The sequence below is a fragment of the Myotis nattereri genome (assembly GCF_964212035.1).
Source record: "Myotis nattereri genome assembly, chromosome: 9".
NCBI classification, from domain to species: Eukaryota; Metazoa; Chordata; class Mammalia; order Chiroptera; family Vespertilionidae; genus Myotis; species Myotis nattereri.
The window spans coordinates 76,277,546-76,298,150 of record NC_138084.1 but is presented as its reverse complement, the minus strand read 5'-3'; the positions used below and the strand labels follow the sequence as shown (position 1 = coordinate 76,298,150).

Here is a 20,605-nt window from a genome sequence, read left to right as displayed (position 1 = left end):
TGTTGACATACAATATTATATTAGTTTTTGGTGTTCAACATAGTGGTTAGACATTTATATACCTTACGAAGTGGTTACCCTGATAAGTCTAGTACCCATCTGACATCATACATAGTTATTACATTATTATTGACTGTATTCCCTATGCTGTACTTTACATAACCCGAAATTTTGTCACTATCCCATTTTATCCTGTGAGCAGGAACTGGTGTTATAGTCTCTCTCCTACAGATGAGACTGAAGTGACTATAGCTATTTGTTTAGTTTATATTTGACAACAACCGTACATTCTTGTCCTAGTCTAGTTTTCTTCCCTTTACCAGTATTGCTTTATGATGGCCTGTTGTGCCTTCCCGGGGAGATAGGCAAATAGTTAGGTGGCTGAAGGTTAGCATAGGCGAGGCAGTGCTACAGCTTTCCTTCTTTTGAGGGGTTGCAGTGTCCGATCTGCCTTGGTTATAAGGGGCGGTTATGGTTTCTTCTGTCTTTAAAAGGAGGGGAATCTAATAGGGGTACTGCTACCTCTGTTCTAGAGCGCCTGGTGAGGATAAACACAATCCTAGCCAACTCAATTTTCATAATGAAGGAAAGGAGTTGGGACGAACTTCATACAACGTGAATCCTTTTAAAAGTCTGCCTTGGGGGAAGATGAATCAATTTGACCAAATTTTTTCTAGAAGTGGGCCATTGTAAAAGGTATTTTAATAACTAAATTCTGAATCTTCTTAGAATTAAGGTTCAGGATTATTTACTACTTGGGTCTGAAGTTAAACCTAAAGAGGTTGTGGATGGGAGGAGGAAGGAAATTAAAAATAAACTCTAGTAAGAACTTTGAAGATCTTTCCTTATGTATGACATTACACCTATTTCCTTCAGAGTCTCCAACACAGGCCAGTTTAGACTTAGACCCTTGGCTACTATGGGAAAGTTGTGAAAAATGGAGACCACATAAGAAATGAATGGTTCCACAGATAAGATCATGGTTTGGGGGTAAAAATATTAACTTGCCTGATGTATCTAACACAGTTGTTACCATAACTGTTGACTCTGTACAAAGGGAGTTCTTTTTTTTTTTTTAAATTGATTTCAGAGAGAGACATCAATCATTAATTGGCTACCTCCTGCACACTCCCTATTGGGGATCTAGCCCGCAACCCAGGCATGTGCCCTGACCCAGAATCAAACTCAACGCTCAACCACTGAGCACACTACCTGGGCTCTTTATGGTCAAATGAATCTAGAACCCAAATGAGATCTATTTAATGGTTCAGAAAGAAGTTTTTTTGAGCTAACCAGGAAGAGGCACTTAAACTTCCTTTTAGAGGTATAAATTGTACTCAGCATTACCCTTATGCTGGTATTTCCCAATTTGAAAGTAAAGGAGATGAGAAAATAAAGTACAATTTAAGTAGATAAAACTTCAAAAGAGGAATACTTGCTATAGTTAAAAAGAATCACTTTTGCCCAGCAGGCATGGCTCAGTGGTTGAGCCTCGACCTATGCACCAGGAGGTCATGGTTTGACTCCTGGTCAGGGCACATGCCCGGGTTGTGGGCATGATCCCCAGTGTGGGGTATGCAGGAGGCAGCCCATCAATGATTTTCTCTCATCATTAATGTTTTTATCCCTTTCTCTCCCTTCCTTTCTGAAATCAATAAAAAATATATTTTAAAAAAGAAAAGAAACATCAAGCCCCCTATTGGGGATTGAGCCCGCAACCTGGGCATGTGCCCTTGACCAGTATCGAACCTGGAGTCCTTCAGTCCTTGGGCTGATGCTCTATCCACAGAGCCAAACCAGATAGGACATCATCATTGATGTTTCTATCTCTCTCCCCCTCTCCCTTCTCCTTTGAAATAAGTAAAAATATATTTAAAAAATAATAATAAACCACTACAGATCAAGCAAGAGTACTCTGTAAATTAAAAGTAACAATCGACAAAAGCTGGTATTTCTAGGAACTTGAGAGGGCAGGGTTAAAGCTGTGATCCCTTCAGCCTTTGGTAGAGAACCTTAGGAACTTGCGCTCAGAATCACAGTGTTGGTCTCCTTGAGGAACCAGCAGTAGGCTGTTGTCTGTGGGATTGATATTTATGTATCTCTTCCAGGGACGGGACCAGAAGGCAGAATCATCAAGAAAGACATCGATTCTTTTGTGCCTACTAAAGCTGCTCCTGTGAGTTACATTGGCTTTTTTTTTTTTTCCAGTTTGTCCCCTGAAAAGTGCGTTGTCCAGTCTATTAGACCCTTTCATACATTACATATGAATGAAATAGCTTAATCAGAACTGTGTTTTCTTTTGCCTGATGTCAGGGGTTAGTAGTATATGGATTTGAATATGATGTCATTCATCTATAAAAGCAAAGATGAGACACTAAATTGACATGCATTCCAAATTGTTTTTGTTTTGTTTTTTAATAGTGACACTACATTTTTTTCTAGCACATCCTCTTTTTTCCATTCAGGCCCTATTTTTATTTTATTTAATTTTTAAAATATATTTTTATTGATTTCAGAGAGGAAGGGAGAGGAAGAGAGAGAGAAACATCAGTGATGAGAGAGAATCATTAATGGGCTGCCTTCTGCATGGCCCCTACTGGGGATTGAGCCTGCCATCCAGGCACGTGCCCTGACTGGGAATCAAACTGTACCTCCTGGTTACAGGCTCAATCCCCCAGTGTGGGGCATGCAAGAGGCAGCCAATCAATGATTCTCTCATCATTGATGTTTCTATCTCTCTTCTCTCTCTTCCTCTCTGAAATCAATGAAAATGTATTTTTTAAAAATTATTTTCACATAAACTAATCATTATAAATACTCTGGCTCAAAGAACAGTGATACTTAAAACATGATTACAGAATTCTAAGTATAAAAATTAAAATCAAAACTCTTAAGCATGTCCAAATCTGAATCCCCTTTGCACCTGGGATAGAAATAGCTATTTTTTTATTAGCCTTTTAATTTGCATTTTGTCATGTGTACAAGAGTCATTAGTAGTTGTTTCCATTTGCTTATGCTAAGGTTGGGCCACAGTTACTAAGAGCTTTTTTACCTTCTCATAGGCTCCAGCAGCTGCCGTGCCTCCCCCAGCTCCAGGAGTGGCACCAGTACCTACAGGTGTCTTCACAGATATCCCAGTCAGCAACATTCGCCGAGTAAGAGTATTATCATAAATCTGGAACTGAGGCGGTGGGAGCATCTTCATTGCATCCATAGTTTGAAATGGACTTTTTTTAGTTGGCCGTCTTAGATGATTAGTTTAAGAGATGTTTGGTTTGGCCAGTTACATACTTGGGGTAAACACTGTTCTGATTAAAAAATGTTAGAAGGGGCTAAGGTACGGTGTAGTCCTCTCTCTTCCAATTCTAATAATGCTTTCGAGGTAAACATTACCAGGAACAGTGTAAAGAGGCAAACAGAATCCTGAATTAAAGTCTCACCTCAACTCAAGATAATGACTTTTGAATCTCTTTGGTTTCAGGTTATTGCACAGCGGTTAATGCAATCCAAGCAAACAATACCTCACTATTACCTTTCTATTGATGTCAATATGGGAGAAGTTTTGTTGGTACGGAAAGAACTTAATAAGGTAAAAGGCCTGGAAATTCCAACTCTATAAACCACTAAACTTTGATATTTTTGCCCATATCTTTTGTAACAGTATGCCAGTTGATGGAAAATGGGTGTCATCTTAATTTTAACTTGGAAAAACTGTCCTGGAGAAATTTCATTTTTCTAACCCTTGATGAAAGCCTGTCATTTATAGTTGACTTTGCCTTGGATCCATTTTAGCCTAGCAGAGTCACTATGATTCTATGAGACTACTGAGTCCTTTGATAGATAAGATACAGTGTGTTTACTTTGTGTTTATAGTTAAATACCAAACACTTACATAGTGTTTAGCATAAGGCACTTTTGGGAACGCAGCATAAGGCATAGTCCTTCTCCATGAGCTTATCTAATTAAGATCATGCATGTGAAAAAGAGAGAGGCAATTTTTTAAAATATATTTTTATTGATTTCAGAGAGGAAGAGGGAGAGAGAGATAGAAACATCCATGATGAGAGAGAATCATTGATCGTCTGCCTCCTGCAAGTCCCCCACTAGAGATCGAGCTCACAACCCAGGCCTGTGCCCTTGACCAGAATCGAACCTGGGACCTTTCAGTTCGCAGGCTCTATCCACTGAGCCGAACCGGCTAGGGCAGGAGGCAGTTTTTATTAAAGTAAAATATTCATTTGTAGATCAGTCTCTGTGGTAATGCCCCTGGCCTGCTAGATTACATTGGTAAGTGTTACCGGAGTTCTGAGAATGGGGAGACAGTTAAAGCAGTTGGGGAATTCAGAATGGTATAGGAAACACTTGGTTGAACTGGGGAGAATAGGAAGTGTTTGGACTGGCAAAAATGTTGAAGAAAGTTTTCCCTCTCCCCACTCTTCCTTTCCCTCTCTCCCTCCTTTCCCCCCACCCCCTTAAAAACAATAAATTTTTTTTTTTTAGTCCTCACCTGAGCATATTTTTACATTGATTTTTTTAGAGAGAGTGGGAGAGGGAAAGACAGAAACATGGATGTGAAAGAAACACATCGATTGGTTGCCTCCTGCACCAGCCCTGACCAGGGCCCAGGCCGGGAGGAGCCTGCAACCAGGTGTGTGCCCTTGACTAGAATTGAGTCCAGGACCCTTTAGTCCACTGGCTAGGACTTTTTTTTTTTTTTTTTTTTTTTAAGGGAAATAAGGATAGCATATGTAGGAGATAGGTTATCCACCTTTTCTAGAGTGGATACAGTTGTTAGTTTAGGGAAATACCTTGGTTTATTTATAAGCAGAAGAAGTTGGACTTGATGAATTAAACATTAAGTAATAGTGACATGATGTTAGCAATATTTTAAGAAAAATTAATATGTTAGATTTATACATACTGGCATACCTTAATGGTAGGTAATATTTTTGCTTGTCATATAAGCATGAAGTTATGGTGGTAAGAATCTAGACTAGAGGTTTGTATTAAGAATGAAGTAGGCCCTGACCGGTTTGGCTCAGTGGATAGAGCGTTGGCCTGCGGACTGAAGGGTCTCGGGTTCAATTCCGGCCAAGGGCATGTACCTTGGTTGCGGGCACACACCCAGTTGGGGGTATGCAAGACGCAGCTGATCGATGTTTCTCTCTCATCGATGTTTCAAGCTCTCTATCCCTCTCCCTTCCTCTCTATAAAAAAAAAAAAAAAAAATCAATAAAAAAAATTAAAAAAAAAAGAATGAAGTAGGAGACAGGAAGATGAAAAATATTTTCAAGAATTGAAAAGTAAGAACCACACTTCTTGAGTGGCGTAGGGTCCTTACATAGGCTGTCTATAACCTCTCTGACTTCCTCTTCTACTACTTTCCCACTTGCTCGCTCTGCTGAAGACACAATAGTTGCCTTGCTATTCCTCAACATCCTACTTGTACACCTATATGCTGTTCCCTCTGCATGGGCTATGCTTCCTCTAGTATCTACCTGGGTTCCTCCTGCTCTTCCTGAAGGATTTGATTTAACATTACCTCGTTTTCTCTGGTCATCTTACTCTAAAGCAGTGGTTCTCAACCTTTTGGCCCTTTAAATACAGTTCCTCATGTTGTGACCCAACCATAAAATTGTTTTCGTTGCTACTTCATAACTGTAATGTTGCTACTATTATGAATCGTAATGTAAATATCTGATATGCAGGACGACCCCTGTGGAAAGGTCGTTTGATCGCCAAAGGGGTCTCCATCCACAGGTTGAGAACTGCTGCTCTAAAGTTAAGGGAAGAGGAATGAGGTAAATAAGTTCTCTCTTTAGTTCTTTTACCCAGCTTTATTTTTCTCCTTAGCTCTTAATGTCTATATGTTTATCTTATTATCTATTCATCCCCTTTAAACTGTAAGCTACCTGATAATAGAGTTTTTTTTTTAAATATATTTTTATTGCCCTAGCTGGTTTGGCTCAGCAGATAGAGCGTCGGCCTGCGGACTGAAGGGTCCCGGGTTCGATTCTGGTCAAGGGCATGTACCTGGGTTGCGGGCACATCCCCAGTGGGGGGGCATGCAGGAGGCAGCTGAATCGATGTTTCTATCTCATCGATGTTTCTAACTCTCTATCCCTCTCCCTCTCCCTTCCTCTCTGTAAAAAATCAAAATATATTTTAAAAGATATATATATATATATATATTTTTTTTTATTGATTTCCGAGAGGAAGGCAGAGAGAGAGAAACATCAATGATGAGAGAGAATCTTTGATCGGCTGCCTCTTACACACCCCCTACCGGGGATTGAACCCACAACCAGGGCATGTGCCCTTGACCAGAATCGAACCCAGTACCCTTCAGTTCACAGGCCGATGCTCTATCCACTGAGCCAAACCAGCTAGGGCTGATAATAGAATTTATATACTTTTTTTTTCATTGTTTTATATCCAGGGCTTTAGAGTTATATGCACAACAGAGTAGACTCTCAAATATTAGGTGCAAGAATGGATAAATGAAGCAGTGAAGCATCAGCACAACTTTGTAACTGGGGGGTCATAGATGATGACAGACTTTCATTGTCAAAATATTAAAGCTGTTTTATAATATATTTGTGAATTAGGCATGAAAAATATATGTCCAGTATATTATTTTATTTAATTACTAGTGGCCTAGTGCACGGATTCATGCACTGGTAGGGGGTGTGACCTGTGGGGATTGCCCGCTGTGGGAGCACTGCTCATCCCGGTCAGCCGAGCAGCGCTCCCACTGTGGGAGCGCACTGACCACAGGTGGCAGATCCTGAGTATCTGCCCCCTGGTGGTCAGTGCACGTCATAGCGACTGGTCGACCAGTTGTTCTGTTCTGCTGGGCTTTTATATATAGAGATATTAAATTGTTTATTCAGATATAATTAAATAGCATGCCATTCACCCATTTAAAGTTTACAATTCACTGGGTCTTAGTATATTCATAGTTGTATGACAAGTCATCATAATAAATTTTAGAATATTTTCATCATCCCAAAATGAAACCATACACCTTCCAGCTATAACCATAGCCCTAAACCACCACTAATCTACTTTCCATCTTATCGATTTGCCTATTCTGGATATTTCCTATAAGGGTTAGGGATATTAAGATGAGCACGGGATGTCTTTTCATTTATTTAGTTCTTCAATTTCAATGATTTTTGTAGTTTTAGAGTACAAGTTTTTGCACTTCTTTTGTTAAATTTTTTCCTAGGTATTTTCTTTTTAATACTGTTATAAATTTTATTTTCAGATAGTTTGTTACTATTGTATAAAAATACAAATTGACTTTTGTATATTGATCTTGTATCTTAAAACATTGGTTTTTAGTGTGTTCCTTGGGATTTTCTATATACAAAGTCATGTCATCTGCCAATAAAGATAGTTTTGCTTTCTAATCTGGACGCCTTTTATTTCCTTTTACTATCTCACTTCTCTGGCTTAAACATCTAGTGCAATGTTGACTAGAAGCAGCAAGAGTAGACACTTTGTCTTATTCTTGATCTTAGGGGGAAATAAGTCTCTCCCCAGTGAAATATGATGATGATTGTGGAGTTTTTGTAGATCTGCTATCATCAAGAAGTTACCTTCTGTTTCTGGTTTGTTGAATGTTCTTATTATGAAGAATTGTTGAATTTTGTCAAATGCTTTTCTGTGTCTCTTAAATGGTCATGTGGTTTTTGTCCTATATCCTATTAAGACATTATTACATTAATGTAATAATGTTAAAGCAACCTTGCATTCCTGGAACAAATCCAATTATGTCATGGTGAATAATCTTATTTGTTTGTTTGTTTATTATCATTACTAGAGGCCCGGTGCATGAAATTTGTGCACTCAGGGGGTAGAGGGTCCCTCAGCCTGGCCTGTGCCCTCTCACAGTCTGGGAGCCCTCGGGGGATGTCGGACTGACTGCTTAGGTCTGCTCTCCAAGGGTCTAAGCCAGCAGTCAGACATCCTTAGCATTGCTGCGGAGGCGGGAGGGGCTCCCGCGACCGCTGCTGTGCTCGCCAGCCATGAGCCCAGCTTCCAGCTGAGCGGCACTCCCCCTGTGGGAGCGCACTGACCACCAGAGGGCAGCTCCTGCATTGAGCATCTGCCCCCTGGTGGTCAATGTGTGTCATAGCAACCGGTCTTCCCGCCGTTTGGTTGATTTGCATATTAGCCTTTTAGTATGTAGGATTATTTTTTAATCCTCACCTGAGTATATTTTTTCATCCTTTCCCCTTCAGAACATTTGTAAATCCCTCTCCCATCTCTTTTCCCAAGATTATATAATTTCAGTATTTGGGAAGATAATTTAAAAAACAATGGTTTCTTGTCTTTGCAGATGTTAGAAGGGAAAAGCAAAATTTCTGTCAATGACTTCCTCATAAAAGCTTCAGCTTTGGCATGTTTAAAAGTTCCTGAAGCAAATTCTTCTTGGCTGGACACAGTTATAAGACAGTAAGTATAACACTGCTGGGGAAGGTGTATATCCATCAGCAGTTTCGTTGTGTTATCTAATGTATACCTAGGAGTGCAGGGTAAGGAGAAATGCAATACAGAGAGGACTATAACTGCCATAGGTAAAACAATTTGTAAACGGCATAGAACTATTTATGAGACAGGCCTAAGTTTACATAGTAAAGACTACAGATTCTTTGTATGAGCTCTATAAAGGGAGATGAGTGTGTGTGTGTGTGTGTGTGTGTGTGTGTATACAGTTAAGTTGATAATGATTCTTACAAAGGAAGGTGAAAGTGATATATTTTTTGTTCACTAGTTCTGCTAAACTTTAGAGGGGGGACAAATTTGAAAACAAACCAAAAAACAGTTTTATTAATGTTATGGTGACATGTGACTAGTGGTGGCACCGTGTCTTTCACATATTGTCTCATTTAATCCTATGGCCGCCTTATGAGCTAGGTGCTTCACTCCCATTTTCTAGACGAAGAAACTGAGGATTAGTGAGTTAAATAACTATCCCTGAGTTATTATGTTAATAGTAGAACTGTGGTCGGAAACCAGGATTCTGACTTCTAAGCCTAGGCTTTTCCTATTATGTAGGCTTTTAAATATTATTAATTTAATTTTTATTAAAATAATAGTATATATGTTAAAATATTGCTGCATGGCTTACAGGGACCTGCTCAGCCTTTAATCTGAAGTCCACTCCCAAGAGGCAAACACAGATTTTAAACTGTTATTTCTTTTGGTATTTACCTTCATAAAGAATTTTTTTTTCATTTCTTTTACTTTACTGAATGATTTCCTATTAAAGAAGAATTAAGATTTAACTTTATTGTACCCTCCCTAAACACTCCCACCCACCCACCATCTTACGAAATAAATTATAGCACAGATTTTGTTTATGACTAAAATGTTTAGTATGCTTTGAATACTAACCTAACTGCTTTTATTTATAATCCTCACGTGAGGATATTTTTCCCCCCATTAATTTATTTTTTAATCTTGTTAAAAGTATTACATGTCCTCTTTCTTCCACCATTAACCACCTCCCCAGCTATCTATCCCTCCCACCCCCCCAGGCTTTCACCACCTAAATGTCTGTGTCCACGGGTTATGCATATACTAACTAGTACATACAGGTCTTTGGTTGATTGCCTCCCACCCACCCACCCTTCCCTGCCTCCCCTCTGAGATTCTGCATTCTGTCCTATGCTTCCATGTCACTGGATCCTCTCTGTTCATCAGTTTATTTTGTTCATTAGATTCCACATAGGAGTGAGACCATATGATACTTGTCTTTCTCTGACTGACTTCCTGGTATTTCACTTACCATGATACTCTCCAGGTCCCTCCATGCTGTCTCAAAAGGTGCAAATGTCCCACAGCTTTTTATTATTTTTAAATTGATTTCTGAGAGGAAGGGAGAAGAGATGAGAGAATCATTGATTGGCCGCCTCCTGCTTGTCCCCTTCTGGGGATCAAGCCTGCAACCTGGGCATGTACCCTTGACCAGAATTGAACCCGGGACCATTCAGTCCACAGGCCGATGCTCTGTCCACTGAGCCAAACTGGCTAGGGCTGTATCACAGCTTTTTTTTTTATCCACTCATCTACTGATGGGCACTTGGCTGTTTCCAAACCTTAGCTGTTATAAATTGTGCTGCTATGAACATAGAGGTGCATATATTCTTTCTGATCGGTGTTTCTGTTTTCTTAGGATATATTTCTAGAAATGGGCTCACTGGGTCAAATGGCAGTTCCATATTTAATTTTTTGAGGAAACTCCATACTGTTTTTCCATAATGGCTGCACCAGTCAGTATTCCCACCAGCTGTGCACTAGGGTTCCCCTTTCTCCACATCTTCACCAACACTTGTCATTTATTGATTTGTTGATGGTAGCCATTTTGACAGTGTACTTACCTATATAGTTTAAGTTTAAAAATTTTGGCTCTCAAAAGAAATTTCAGTCGTTGTACTGTTGATATTTGGCTCTGTTGACTGATGAATTTGCCGACCACTGGCCTAACACCTAACTGCTTTTTTGTTTGTTTGCACCTTCTTGTTTTTTTTGTTTTTTTTTTTTTACTTCTTTGCTCTCTAAAGCTGTAACATTGAAAAATCACCATAAAAGTCACAGAGCCTGTACAGCTGCCACTCCCTGGGCCTGGTGATCCCTGATGGCCACACACCAACTCACATTTACAGCATCCCCAACACGGTCGAGCCTCATCATTTCTCCTATCAGACTCTGAATCTGTGGGCATCTCATGCAGAATCTATCCTGAATTATTAAAGCAACACAAAGTTGCCTATGGAGCCACGACTGCTTTTTTTTTTTTTTAATAAGTCTTTATTGTTCAGATTATTATAGTTGTTCCTCTTTTTTCTCCCCATAGCTCCCCTCCACCCGGTTCCCACCCCACCCCATACCCTTCCTCCCCATTGTCCTTGTCCATAGGTGTTCGATTTTTGTCCAGTCTCTTCCCGCACCCCCCACACCACCTTCTCCCTGAGAATTGTCAGTCCACTCCCTTTCTATGCCACTGATTCTATTATATTCACCAGTTTATCCTGTTCATCATATTTTTATTCACTTGCTTTTTAGATTCACTTGTTGATATGTATTTGTTGTCACTTTGTTGTTCATAATTTTTTATCTTTACCTTTTTCTTCTTCTTCCTTTTCTTAAAGAATACCTTTTAGCATTTCACATAATACTGGTTTGGTGGTGATGAACTCCTTTAGCTTTTTCTTATCTGTGAAGCTCTTTATCTGACCTTCAATTCTGAATGATAGCTTTGCTGGATAAAGTGTTCTTGGTTATAGGTTCTTGGTATTCATCACTTTGAATATTTCTTGCCACTCCCTTCTGGCCTGCATAGTTTCTGTTGAGAAATCAGCTGACAGTCATATGGGTACTCCCTTGTAGGTAACTGAGTTTCTTTCTCTTGCTGCTTTTAAGATTCTTTGTCTTTTGCTCTTGGCATTTTAATTATGATGTGTCTTGGTGTGGTCCTCTTTGGATTCCTTTTGTTTGGGCTTCTCTGCGCTTCCTGGAGTTGTAAGTCTATTTCTTTCACCAGTTAGGGGAAGTTTTCTGTCATTATTTCTTCAAATAGGTTTTCAATATCTTACTCTCTTCTTCTGGCACCCCCACAATTCGGATGCTGGTACACTTGAAGTTGTCCCAGAACTCCTTACACTATCTTCATATTTTTGGATTCTTTTTTCTTTTTGCTTTTCCAGTTAGGTGTTTTTTGCTTCTTCGTATTTCAAATCTTTGACTTGATTCTTGGGATCCTCTAGACTGCTGTTGGATCTCTGTATATTATTCTTTATTTCAGTCAGTGTATGCTTAATTTCTAATTGGACCTTTTTCATATCCTTGAAGGTCTCACTAAATTTCTCGGAGGTTTCTAGAATATTCTTGAGTAATCTTATAACCCTGGTTTTGAACTCTATGTCCAGTAGTTTGCTTTCCTCCATTTCTGCCATTTGTGACCTGTTTCTTTGTCTCCGCAGTTTAGCTGCTTCCCTGTGTTGGTAGAGTGGCTTTGTGTGCTGGGTGTCCTGTAGGGCCCAGTGGCTCCGCCTCCCCAGTCACCTGAGGTGGACGTTCTTGGTTGTCTTTTCACTTCTGCATTTGCCTCAAAGTATTCTTTTAATCTAAAATCCCAAGTTGCTGTTTCAGAATTAATGGCAGCTTGAAACACTCATTCTCTTGCTTTGGGTTCTCTGAGATACCTCCATAAAATAGTTGCATAGCCTTGGGCTCTGGCAGAGGGAGGGCAGAATGAACTGGAGCTGTGTGAACAGAAGCCAGGGTTGGGGATCTCTGCTTTTTTACTCTATGACCAGTTAGCCTGAAAAAAGGCTCCCCAGTCTCCTAACTGCTTTTAAAGATTGCTTACCAGCCAGCTAGTGTTCTGTGTACGAATCATGAATTCTTTCTGAAACACCCCAAAAGAACTCTAAACCATTTTTCAGCCCTATCAAACATATCAGGTTATCTACTGATTCTGACTTTCTCCTTGGTCACACCATTCTTGGAGAACATCTGAGGGTCTTACTATTCCTTACACACTGTACTAGTTTCCTAGGGCTGCCATTACAAATTATACAAAATTGGTCACTTAAAGCAAAAATTTATTATGAGTTCTGAAGGCCAGAAGTCTGAAATCAAGAAGTTAGCAGCGCTCTGCTCCCTCCACAGGCTGTAGGGGAGAATCTGTTCTTGCTTTTTCCAGGTCTGGTGGCTCTAGGCATTCCTTGGCTTGTGGCCGCAGAATTCTTACCTCTGGCTACATTTTCACATGGTCTCCTCTGTTTGTGTCTTCCCTTCTGTTTCTTACAAGGAGACTTGGCATTGGATTTAGGGTCCACCCAGATAATCCAGGATGATATGATCTCAAGATCCTATTTACACCACAAAGACCTTGTTACTACATAGGTCACATTGGTAGATTCCAGGGTCAAAACACAGACATCTCTGAGAGGGCTGCTATGAACATCTGCATACAATTTGTGTTGACATGTTTTCATCTTTCTTTGGTAGATTCCTCAAAGTGGAATTGTTGGGTCATAGGGTAAATTTATATTTAACCTTTAAAGAATATCTGAAGGAACCACTGCTTAGATCAAAGGATTGAGGTTGCAGGGCTGTTTCTCAGTATTGTTAATTAATTCTTACCAAATACTATTCATTCATTTGTTCATACAGCTATTCAATAAGTACTTACTGAACATGTACTGTTTGCTTGATTCAGTGGTAAACAAAATAGGAAACACCATCCGTCCTCTCTTAGGAAGATTATAAATAAGTAATATTGTAATAACAGGATAATTAAGAAAGCAAACTAAGAAAACAGTATTTGCTGTGTGATATCTTGGACAGAGCCCAGCTACAACTGCTAAAAGCCACAAACTATTATTAGAGTGGGTCTCTTTTTTGCAGATGGCAAAAGCTTGCTGCCTCTGACAGCTTGGGCCCTTTGTGGGATTTGGTACTCACAATCTTCTCAACTTTGTGCCTAGAATGAGCTGGAGTTTTCCTTCATGTGAAGTTTTAACTTTTCTCGATTGCAGAACACTTTATCAGGGACCCTTTCACGGACACCCAAGGATACTACTAGTATAGATATAATTCAGGAGTTAGAGAACTTGGATGAGACAAAGAATCATTCTTTTCCACTCACCTGTAACTGAAATTTATTGTTTCCTCCTATTAAACATGTAGAAAACAAATCAAAGAGCTATTGGTAATACCTGTGCTGGTGATCAGTAAAACTCAGTTATTTTCATGTCACAACCTGTAGTTGTAGGTGTGTTAAAATATTGTTTTGCTTATCACTACTTTAAAATTATAGCCATTATTAGACCTGCTGCAACATCTTGTTAATGAGTTAATATAATAGCACATATATCAAATTTTATTTTTTGAATAATTAGATAACTAAATTTAAATATACTTATGGGGGGGTGTTCATTTGTTTAGTTTCTTTGGTGACTTATTTTACTTTCTTTGTTAAAAATATATATGTATTCTGAGATGAGACCCAAATGCAGAGATGCTCATGGAGTAGAAAAGATTGGGAATCTCGTGGTTTGATGCACCACCACCCTACATCCTGAACACTCCTGTTTCTCCCACAATGCAGCCCTTTCCCTTCATTCTTCCTTTCATCTGCTCAAGCTCTGCTTGCAGACTCAACTCCAGCCAATCCACTTCGTCTCAGAATCCAAGGAGTTTTTTTGTGTGTTTTTTTAATTCCTTACTGAATGCTAAGTCTTCTCCAGCTACACCCATGTGTTAGTTGAGGCAGATGAGAAAGTTAGAGAATACATGTGAAACCAACCTACTGACACATTAAAAGTATAAGTGGGGCGGGGGGGGGGGGGGGGTAGACAGCAGAAGGTAAAAATCTGGCTGAACAGTAGCACAAACTGAAGTAAATATCAGTAATCTTGCTTAGCCTGGTGATGATCATTGAGATTTTCTTGTCTCTTTTTACATAGAAATCATGTTGTCGATGTCAGTGTTGCAGTCAGTACTCCTGCAGGACTCATCACACCTATTGTATTTAACGCACATATAAAGGGGCTGGAAACCATTGCTAATGATGTTGCTTCTTTAGCAACCAAAGCACGAGAGGGTAAACTACAGCCACATGAATTCCAGGTAAAGTGTTATTTATTTTCCTTATGAATGTTAAGAATTATGTTATTTTTAAGGTCGGCATTATGTTTTTATTGCATTTTCCACCTTTTTTTCCTGCCTTGTATTCTCACTGACACAAGGTCCTAAAAATGAAGAAAAATTGAGTTCTGAAGGCCAGAAATAATGTTTCAAAGGCTAAAAGTAATGTTTTCCAAGTAGTGTACAAAGACCACACAACTACTTTTATTGTTATTGTAAAGAGTGTATATTTTAAGTAAGAGTATTTCATTTGGGCCTCCCCCCCCCCCCCCTTTTAGTTTTAATGACATAATTAGCAAAGCGGAATTATATATATTTAAGGTATGCAACTTAATGTTTTGACATATACATATATTATGAAATGATCACCACAGTCAAGTTAATTAATGTCTGTCACTTTATATACTTCTATTTTCTTCTTCTCTTTTTCAATGGTAGTTCAGAAGGTTTTCTTAAAATATTACCTTAAGGACTTTTCACAAAATGTCCTTTTTTTTTATGTTGACAAGCAATTAACATGATATTTTTTTCCTCTAGGGTGGCACTTTTACGATCTCCAATTTAGGAATGTTTGGAATTAAGAACTTCTCTGCTATTATTAACCCGCCTCAGGCATGTATTTTGGCCATTGGTGCTTCAGAAGATAGACTGGTTCCAGCAGATAATGAAAAAGGGTAAGTGCCAAATGGAGAGGGAGCTATAAGTTCATTTTCATTACATTATACCTGTTTTTGAGTCTAGTTTTAGACTTATTGGCATGCCTTATTGGAACTTTAGGTAGAGTCAGACATAAGTACAGAATGAAGTTTCTCAGGGCAGCAACTCTTCTTATTTTACTAAATGCAGTTAATCTTTTTTGAGATGGGAAGCCTTATTTACTCTAAGTAAATAAGTTAGGGGTCACCATGCTTTTTTCTTGAAGAGGCATATAGTAAATAATTTAGGCTTTGTGGGTCATATGGTCTCTGTTGCAAGTACTCTGCCACTGTAGTGTGAAAGCAGCCATAGGTACTATGTAAGTGAATTCCTGTAAACTCCATTTGGTGGGATTTGGCCTGTGGGGTTTTAGTTTGCCTGTCCATGCTCCAGATGGCTGTTTGGTCTGTTTCTTCAAGCTACTTGGTCTGGAAATATATAGGACATGAACAATAGGTCAAAAATAATGTTACCTGGTTGGGATTATAGGGTCAGAGTTGGCATTTGGGCTGGTTACTGGCTACAATCAGTGATTGCTTCTAGAATACCTAATAATGTTTTTATCTTTTTCTAGATTTGATGTGGCTAGCATGATGTCTGTTACACTCAGTTGTGATCATCGGGTTGTGGATGGAGCAGTTGGAGCCCAGTGGCTTGCTGAGTTTAGAAAGTACCTTGAAAAACCTATCACCATGTTGTTATAATTAACCCAAGAATTTCTACAGACTTTCCCAAGTTACATTGGTTCATTCTTATCAAGATATAAATATGTTATTAAATAGGTGTTTCTTTTTATTTTAAAGCTAAACAGTTATTTTTTAGTCTGTCCAGTTAAGTTATTTGTAATGGTCATTATGTTATCTTTTAAAATGCCAGTTACACCCAAATATTGTGCACATTTAGTAAATACCAGCTTTTAAGCTGTGTACTCGTAGGCAAGGGACATGCAGCATAGCACTTTGGTGATAAGTACTTCCACTGGGAAATGTAGAGGTAGAATGAGTCAGGTATATTCAAGTAACCTGGATGAAACCATGAGATTTTGAGATTTAATTGCCTCAGATGTTTTCCTTATATTTGAAGAAAAGAGAAATCAGGAAAATTTATTCTCTTGGAGAAAAGGTTTGAATCGAAGTGTGATGTTGTAACTTAACCCTAATTAAAATTTTTCTGTTATATGATCTTGGTTTTATCATGGATGGGAAAAGTAGAAAACTTCAAAGAAAATAAGTGAAGATTTAAAAGTCAACATTTTCTTAGATTTCTTCAACCACTGTTCTATGTTTATTTTTTTATGTATCCTAAAAAGGTGGTTCCCCCTTCTTGAGATGAGATAGAAATATAAACCAGCTGCTTGGCATAAATGAGAATTTGTGTGGGTGTTTAAACAATTTAAATGTATAATTCTGAGCAAAATTCTACAGTTACCTCCAAATAAAAGAATATGCTTATAGAATTTTACAGAGAAGTTGTGAAAGTAGAATTTTTCCTCCAATATCAACTGGAGGTTACTTGCAAATGAACTTAATTACCAGAATTTACTACTCAGATAACTTTGGGAAACTGGAATACGTATACATATATAACATATGATTTCTAGCAAGATATGTGCCAAAGTCCGTATGTATATCAACAAGTTCTGTCTGAAGAGGGAGAGAGATACATTGGTGAACAGTTTAGAATATAAAAGATGATGACCACAACAAAACGGTCATTTCTATTTGGAAAAAGGAAAAGCTTAAATGTGTGTTACAGTGTCCTTTATTTTTCCACCCCAGTGTTGACTCGTGTAAAATAAAAAAAGCCCTAAAATCCTATTGGAGAGAAAATAATTATTTAGGTTGCATACTACCTTATCAGCCTAAATATTTTTTCCCATTTTGCCTTCTGAGCAGGGACTGGGGTGAGGTTCAAGATAATAAAAATGAATTGGGAACATTATCACAATTCCAGGCTTTTAATTGAATTGATGTGCTTTAATAAATATTTGAAATTGTTTGACTATTTAAAATTAATCAGACTAGTGCTTCCTTGTATGTAGTATGTGGAGCTATCTTCTGAAATTTAGGTCTTTCGTTGTTGAATCTATTTCTAAATGTTCATTATTACATGGTGCACAGTGACACTCCATATATTCCCTAAATATTTCCCTTGTACAGTTATGAAAACATACAGTAATTGGTAATTATAGCTTGAACTGAAGATTATGCAGAAGGAACAAGCGTCTCACAGGGACCATCATCAGTATGAGTCACATCTGGTTCAAACACATGAAACTTCAGAGATAATTCATTATTTGCTAATGTTTATGGCTCTTTTGTTCCCTTTAAAGAAAAAATTAAAAGTTACCTTCTAATAAAAATTGTTCTGAATTAAAAATTAATCTGGCCTGTAATCTAAATCTGGATTCAGTCTATTTATCTTACCAAAATTGAAATAGTAAAAGTTAGAAATAGTGGTTTGGTTCAAATTAGATTGTTGAAAAGTGAAATTATGTTTTCAATGTGTCTGATCTAATTTTTGACCTGTAGGTAATTGATTTTCACATTAAGTGGTTAAGTGCAGGGACAGCTAATGTATGTATAAGCTCTTAATACAGATACATTTTGACTTTATAAAATTGATAAAATCAGGACTCAGTTCAGAAGGGTATAATCTAATATTTTAAGCTCAAGGAGTTACTGAAGACCTCATGTTGGGATATGGCACATAGCAAGATGAAAGTGTGGTCTGGCTCTGTTAGATACTTAACTCCAATCCTGAGGTTTGTGTGAATGTAGTTATGGTATCTCGGGGCATTGTCTACGAGAGGGGTTGACAATGATAGGAATGTGTTGCAAGGAATACTCATCACCTGTGCGGAAGCCCTGGAATACATGGGAAATGATCACTACTGATAGTTGATCTAAAACCAAGTTTATAGAAAAATCTAGTTTCCAAACAAGGATAATTAACATCCACCTTGAATAATTTCCAGTTTTGGGGAAAAAAGATGTTGGCAAGATTCAAATTTAAACTCCACAGTTAATTTTAAGTTAATGCTTTTCCTGGGCCAAGTTTTGCTTTTTTGCAGGGAGAAGGAGGTGATGTTTTCATGAATATAAAATCCATTGAAGGCCTGACCAGTGTGATTAAGTGATTAAGCATCGACCCATGAACCAGGAGGTCACGGTTTGATTCCTGGTCAGGACATATGCCCAGGTTTTGGGCTCGATCCCCACCCAGCAGGAGATGTGCAGGAGGCAGCCGATTGATGATTGATTCTCATCATTGATGTTTCTAACTCTCCCTCTCCCTTCCTCTCTGAAATCAATAAAAACATTTCTAAAAAATGGAAAAGAAAAAAAAGAAAATGAAAAACCCCTTGAAATAATGTGTGAAAATATTTTGGGATAATTAGGACATTAACATTTAAACATGGTGTGTGAGATCTTTTTTTTTTTAACTTGAATTTTTGTTTTATTGCTTAAAATATTACGAATAGTAGTACATATGTCTCCTTTTTTTCCCCCCCGCTTGACCTTCCCCTGGCCTCCCCTACCCCCCAGTGTCTTGTGTCCATTGGTTATGCTTATATGTATGCATACAAGTCCTTCAGTTGGTCTCTAACCCCCCCCACCCCTAACCCTCCCCGGCCTTCCTGCTGTAGTTTGACAGTCTGTACAATGCTGCTCTGCCTCTGTATTTTTGTCCATCAGTTTATAATGGTCTTTATTATCCATAAATGAGTGAGATCATGTGGTATTTTTCTTTCATTGACTGGCTTATTTCACTTAGCATAATGCTCTCCAGTTCCATCCATGCTGTTGCAAATGGTAAGAATTCCTTCTTTTTTAAGTGTGTTAGATCTTTTTTTTTTTTTTAATATATTTTATTGATTTTTTACAGAGGAAGGGAGAGGGACAGAGAGTTAGAAACATCGATGAGAGAGAAACATCGACCAGCTGCCTCCTGCACACCTCCCACTGGGGATGTGCCCACAACCAAGGTATATGCCCCTGACCGGAATCGAACCTGGGACCCTTCAGTCCGCAGGCCGATGCTCTATCCACTGAGCCAAACCAGTTTTGGCTAGATCTTGATATGCATTTTATTAGCAAGTACACAAATACATAGCTGCTGACATAAGTATGTGCCGAGAGTACAAGAATAGAGATTCAACTAGTTCTATGTGGTTATGGGATTTTAGGACATCATACAATTCTAGAACATTTTCAGATGATAAATTATCATATTGCTAGAAGGATTCAAATCCAGGTTAGGTTTAAGAAAATTATGTTTTGCCCTAGCTGGTTTGCTTTAGTGGCTAGAGCGTTGGCCTGTGGACTGAAGGGTCTGGGGTTTGATTCCAATCAAGGGCACATTGCCCAGCTTGCTGCGAGCTGGATCCCCTGGTAGGGGGCATGCCGGAGGCGACCGAGCAATGATTCTCATCATTGATGTTTCTATCTCTCTTCCTTTCTGAAATCAATAAAAATATATTAAAAAAAGAAAATTGTGTTTTTAAATGTAACATCTATTATTTATAGTACAACTATAATAGTTTCTAAAGTTAAAAAGTTTTAAAATTAATAAAGAATTTATTTAAAGACTTTATTGAGCCCTGGCTAGTTTGGCTCAGTGGATAGAGCATCACCCTGCGGTCTGAAGGGTGCCCATTTGATTCCGGTCAAGGGCGTGTATCACAGTTGCAGACTTGATTCCTGGGGCCATGTGGGGAAGGCAACCAATCTATGTGACATTGATGTTTGTCTCTCCCCCTCCCTTCCATTCTCTCAAAATCAGTGGAAAAAATTCCTGGGGTGAGGACTTGCAACAACAAAAAAAGACTATGTTGAACTAGAAACTAATCACAAGGAAGTTGTATCTAGAAAAGTTAATTAAGGGATGTTTATAGTTTGATGTGAGCATTGCTTTGGATATAAATTGGAAAGTTGATATATTTGTATTGAACAACTACCTTACAACTTAGATGAATGGGAGTTGAAAAGTATATCACCTCTGTATTTTTAAAAATTAATTTCTTAGGCCTGGCTGGTATGGCTAAGTGGTTGAGTATCAGCCCATGAACTAGGAGGTCAGTTTCGATTCCTGGTCAGGTCACATTCCCAGGTTTCTGGGCTCGATCCCCAGTAGGGGGCATGCAGGAGGTAGCCAAACAATGATTCTCACTGAGAATTGCTCTCCCTTCCTCTCTGAAATCAATAAAAACAAGTTTTTAAAAGTTATTTTCGTAGGAGAA

General features: G+C 38.5%; 1 protein-coding gene across 1 annotated transcript in view; it reads left to right on the top strand.

Annotated features, from left to right (window-relative positions):
- Positions 1-17,764, top strand: part of DLAT (dihydrolipoamide S-acetyltransferase) — a 32,437-nt gene extending 14,673 nt beyond the window's left edge. The window contains exons 8-14 of the mRNA XM_081100466.1: positions 2,109-2,176; positions 3,063-3,155; positions 3,482-3,589; positions 8,348-8,463; positions 14,487-14,649; positions 15,205-15,341; positions 15,938-17,764. Coding sequence (XP_080956592.1) covers positions 2,109-2,176; positions 3,063-3,155; positions 3,482-3,589; positions 8,348-8,463; positions 14,487-14,649; positions 15,205-15,341; positions 15,938-16,067 — 815 coding nt within the window. The 3' untranslated portion in view covers positions 16,068-17,764. The remainder of the gene's footprint in view (positions 1-2,108; positions 2,177-3,062; positions 3,156-3,481; positions 3,590-8,347; positions 8,464-14,486; positions 14,650-15,204; positions 15,342-15,937) is intronic.
- Positions 17,765-20,605: the final 2,841 nt, after the last annotated feature.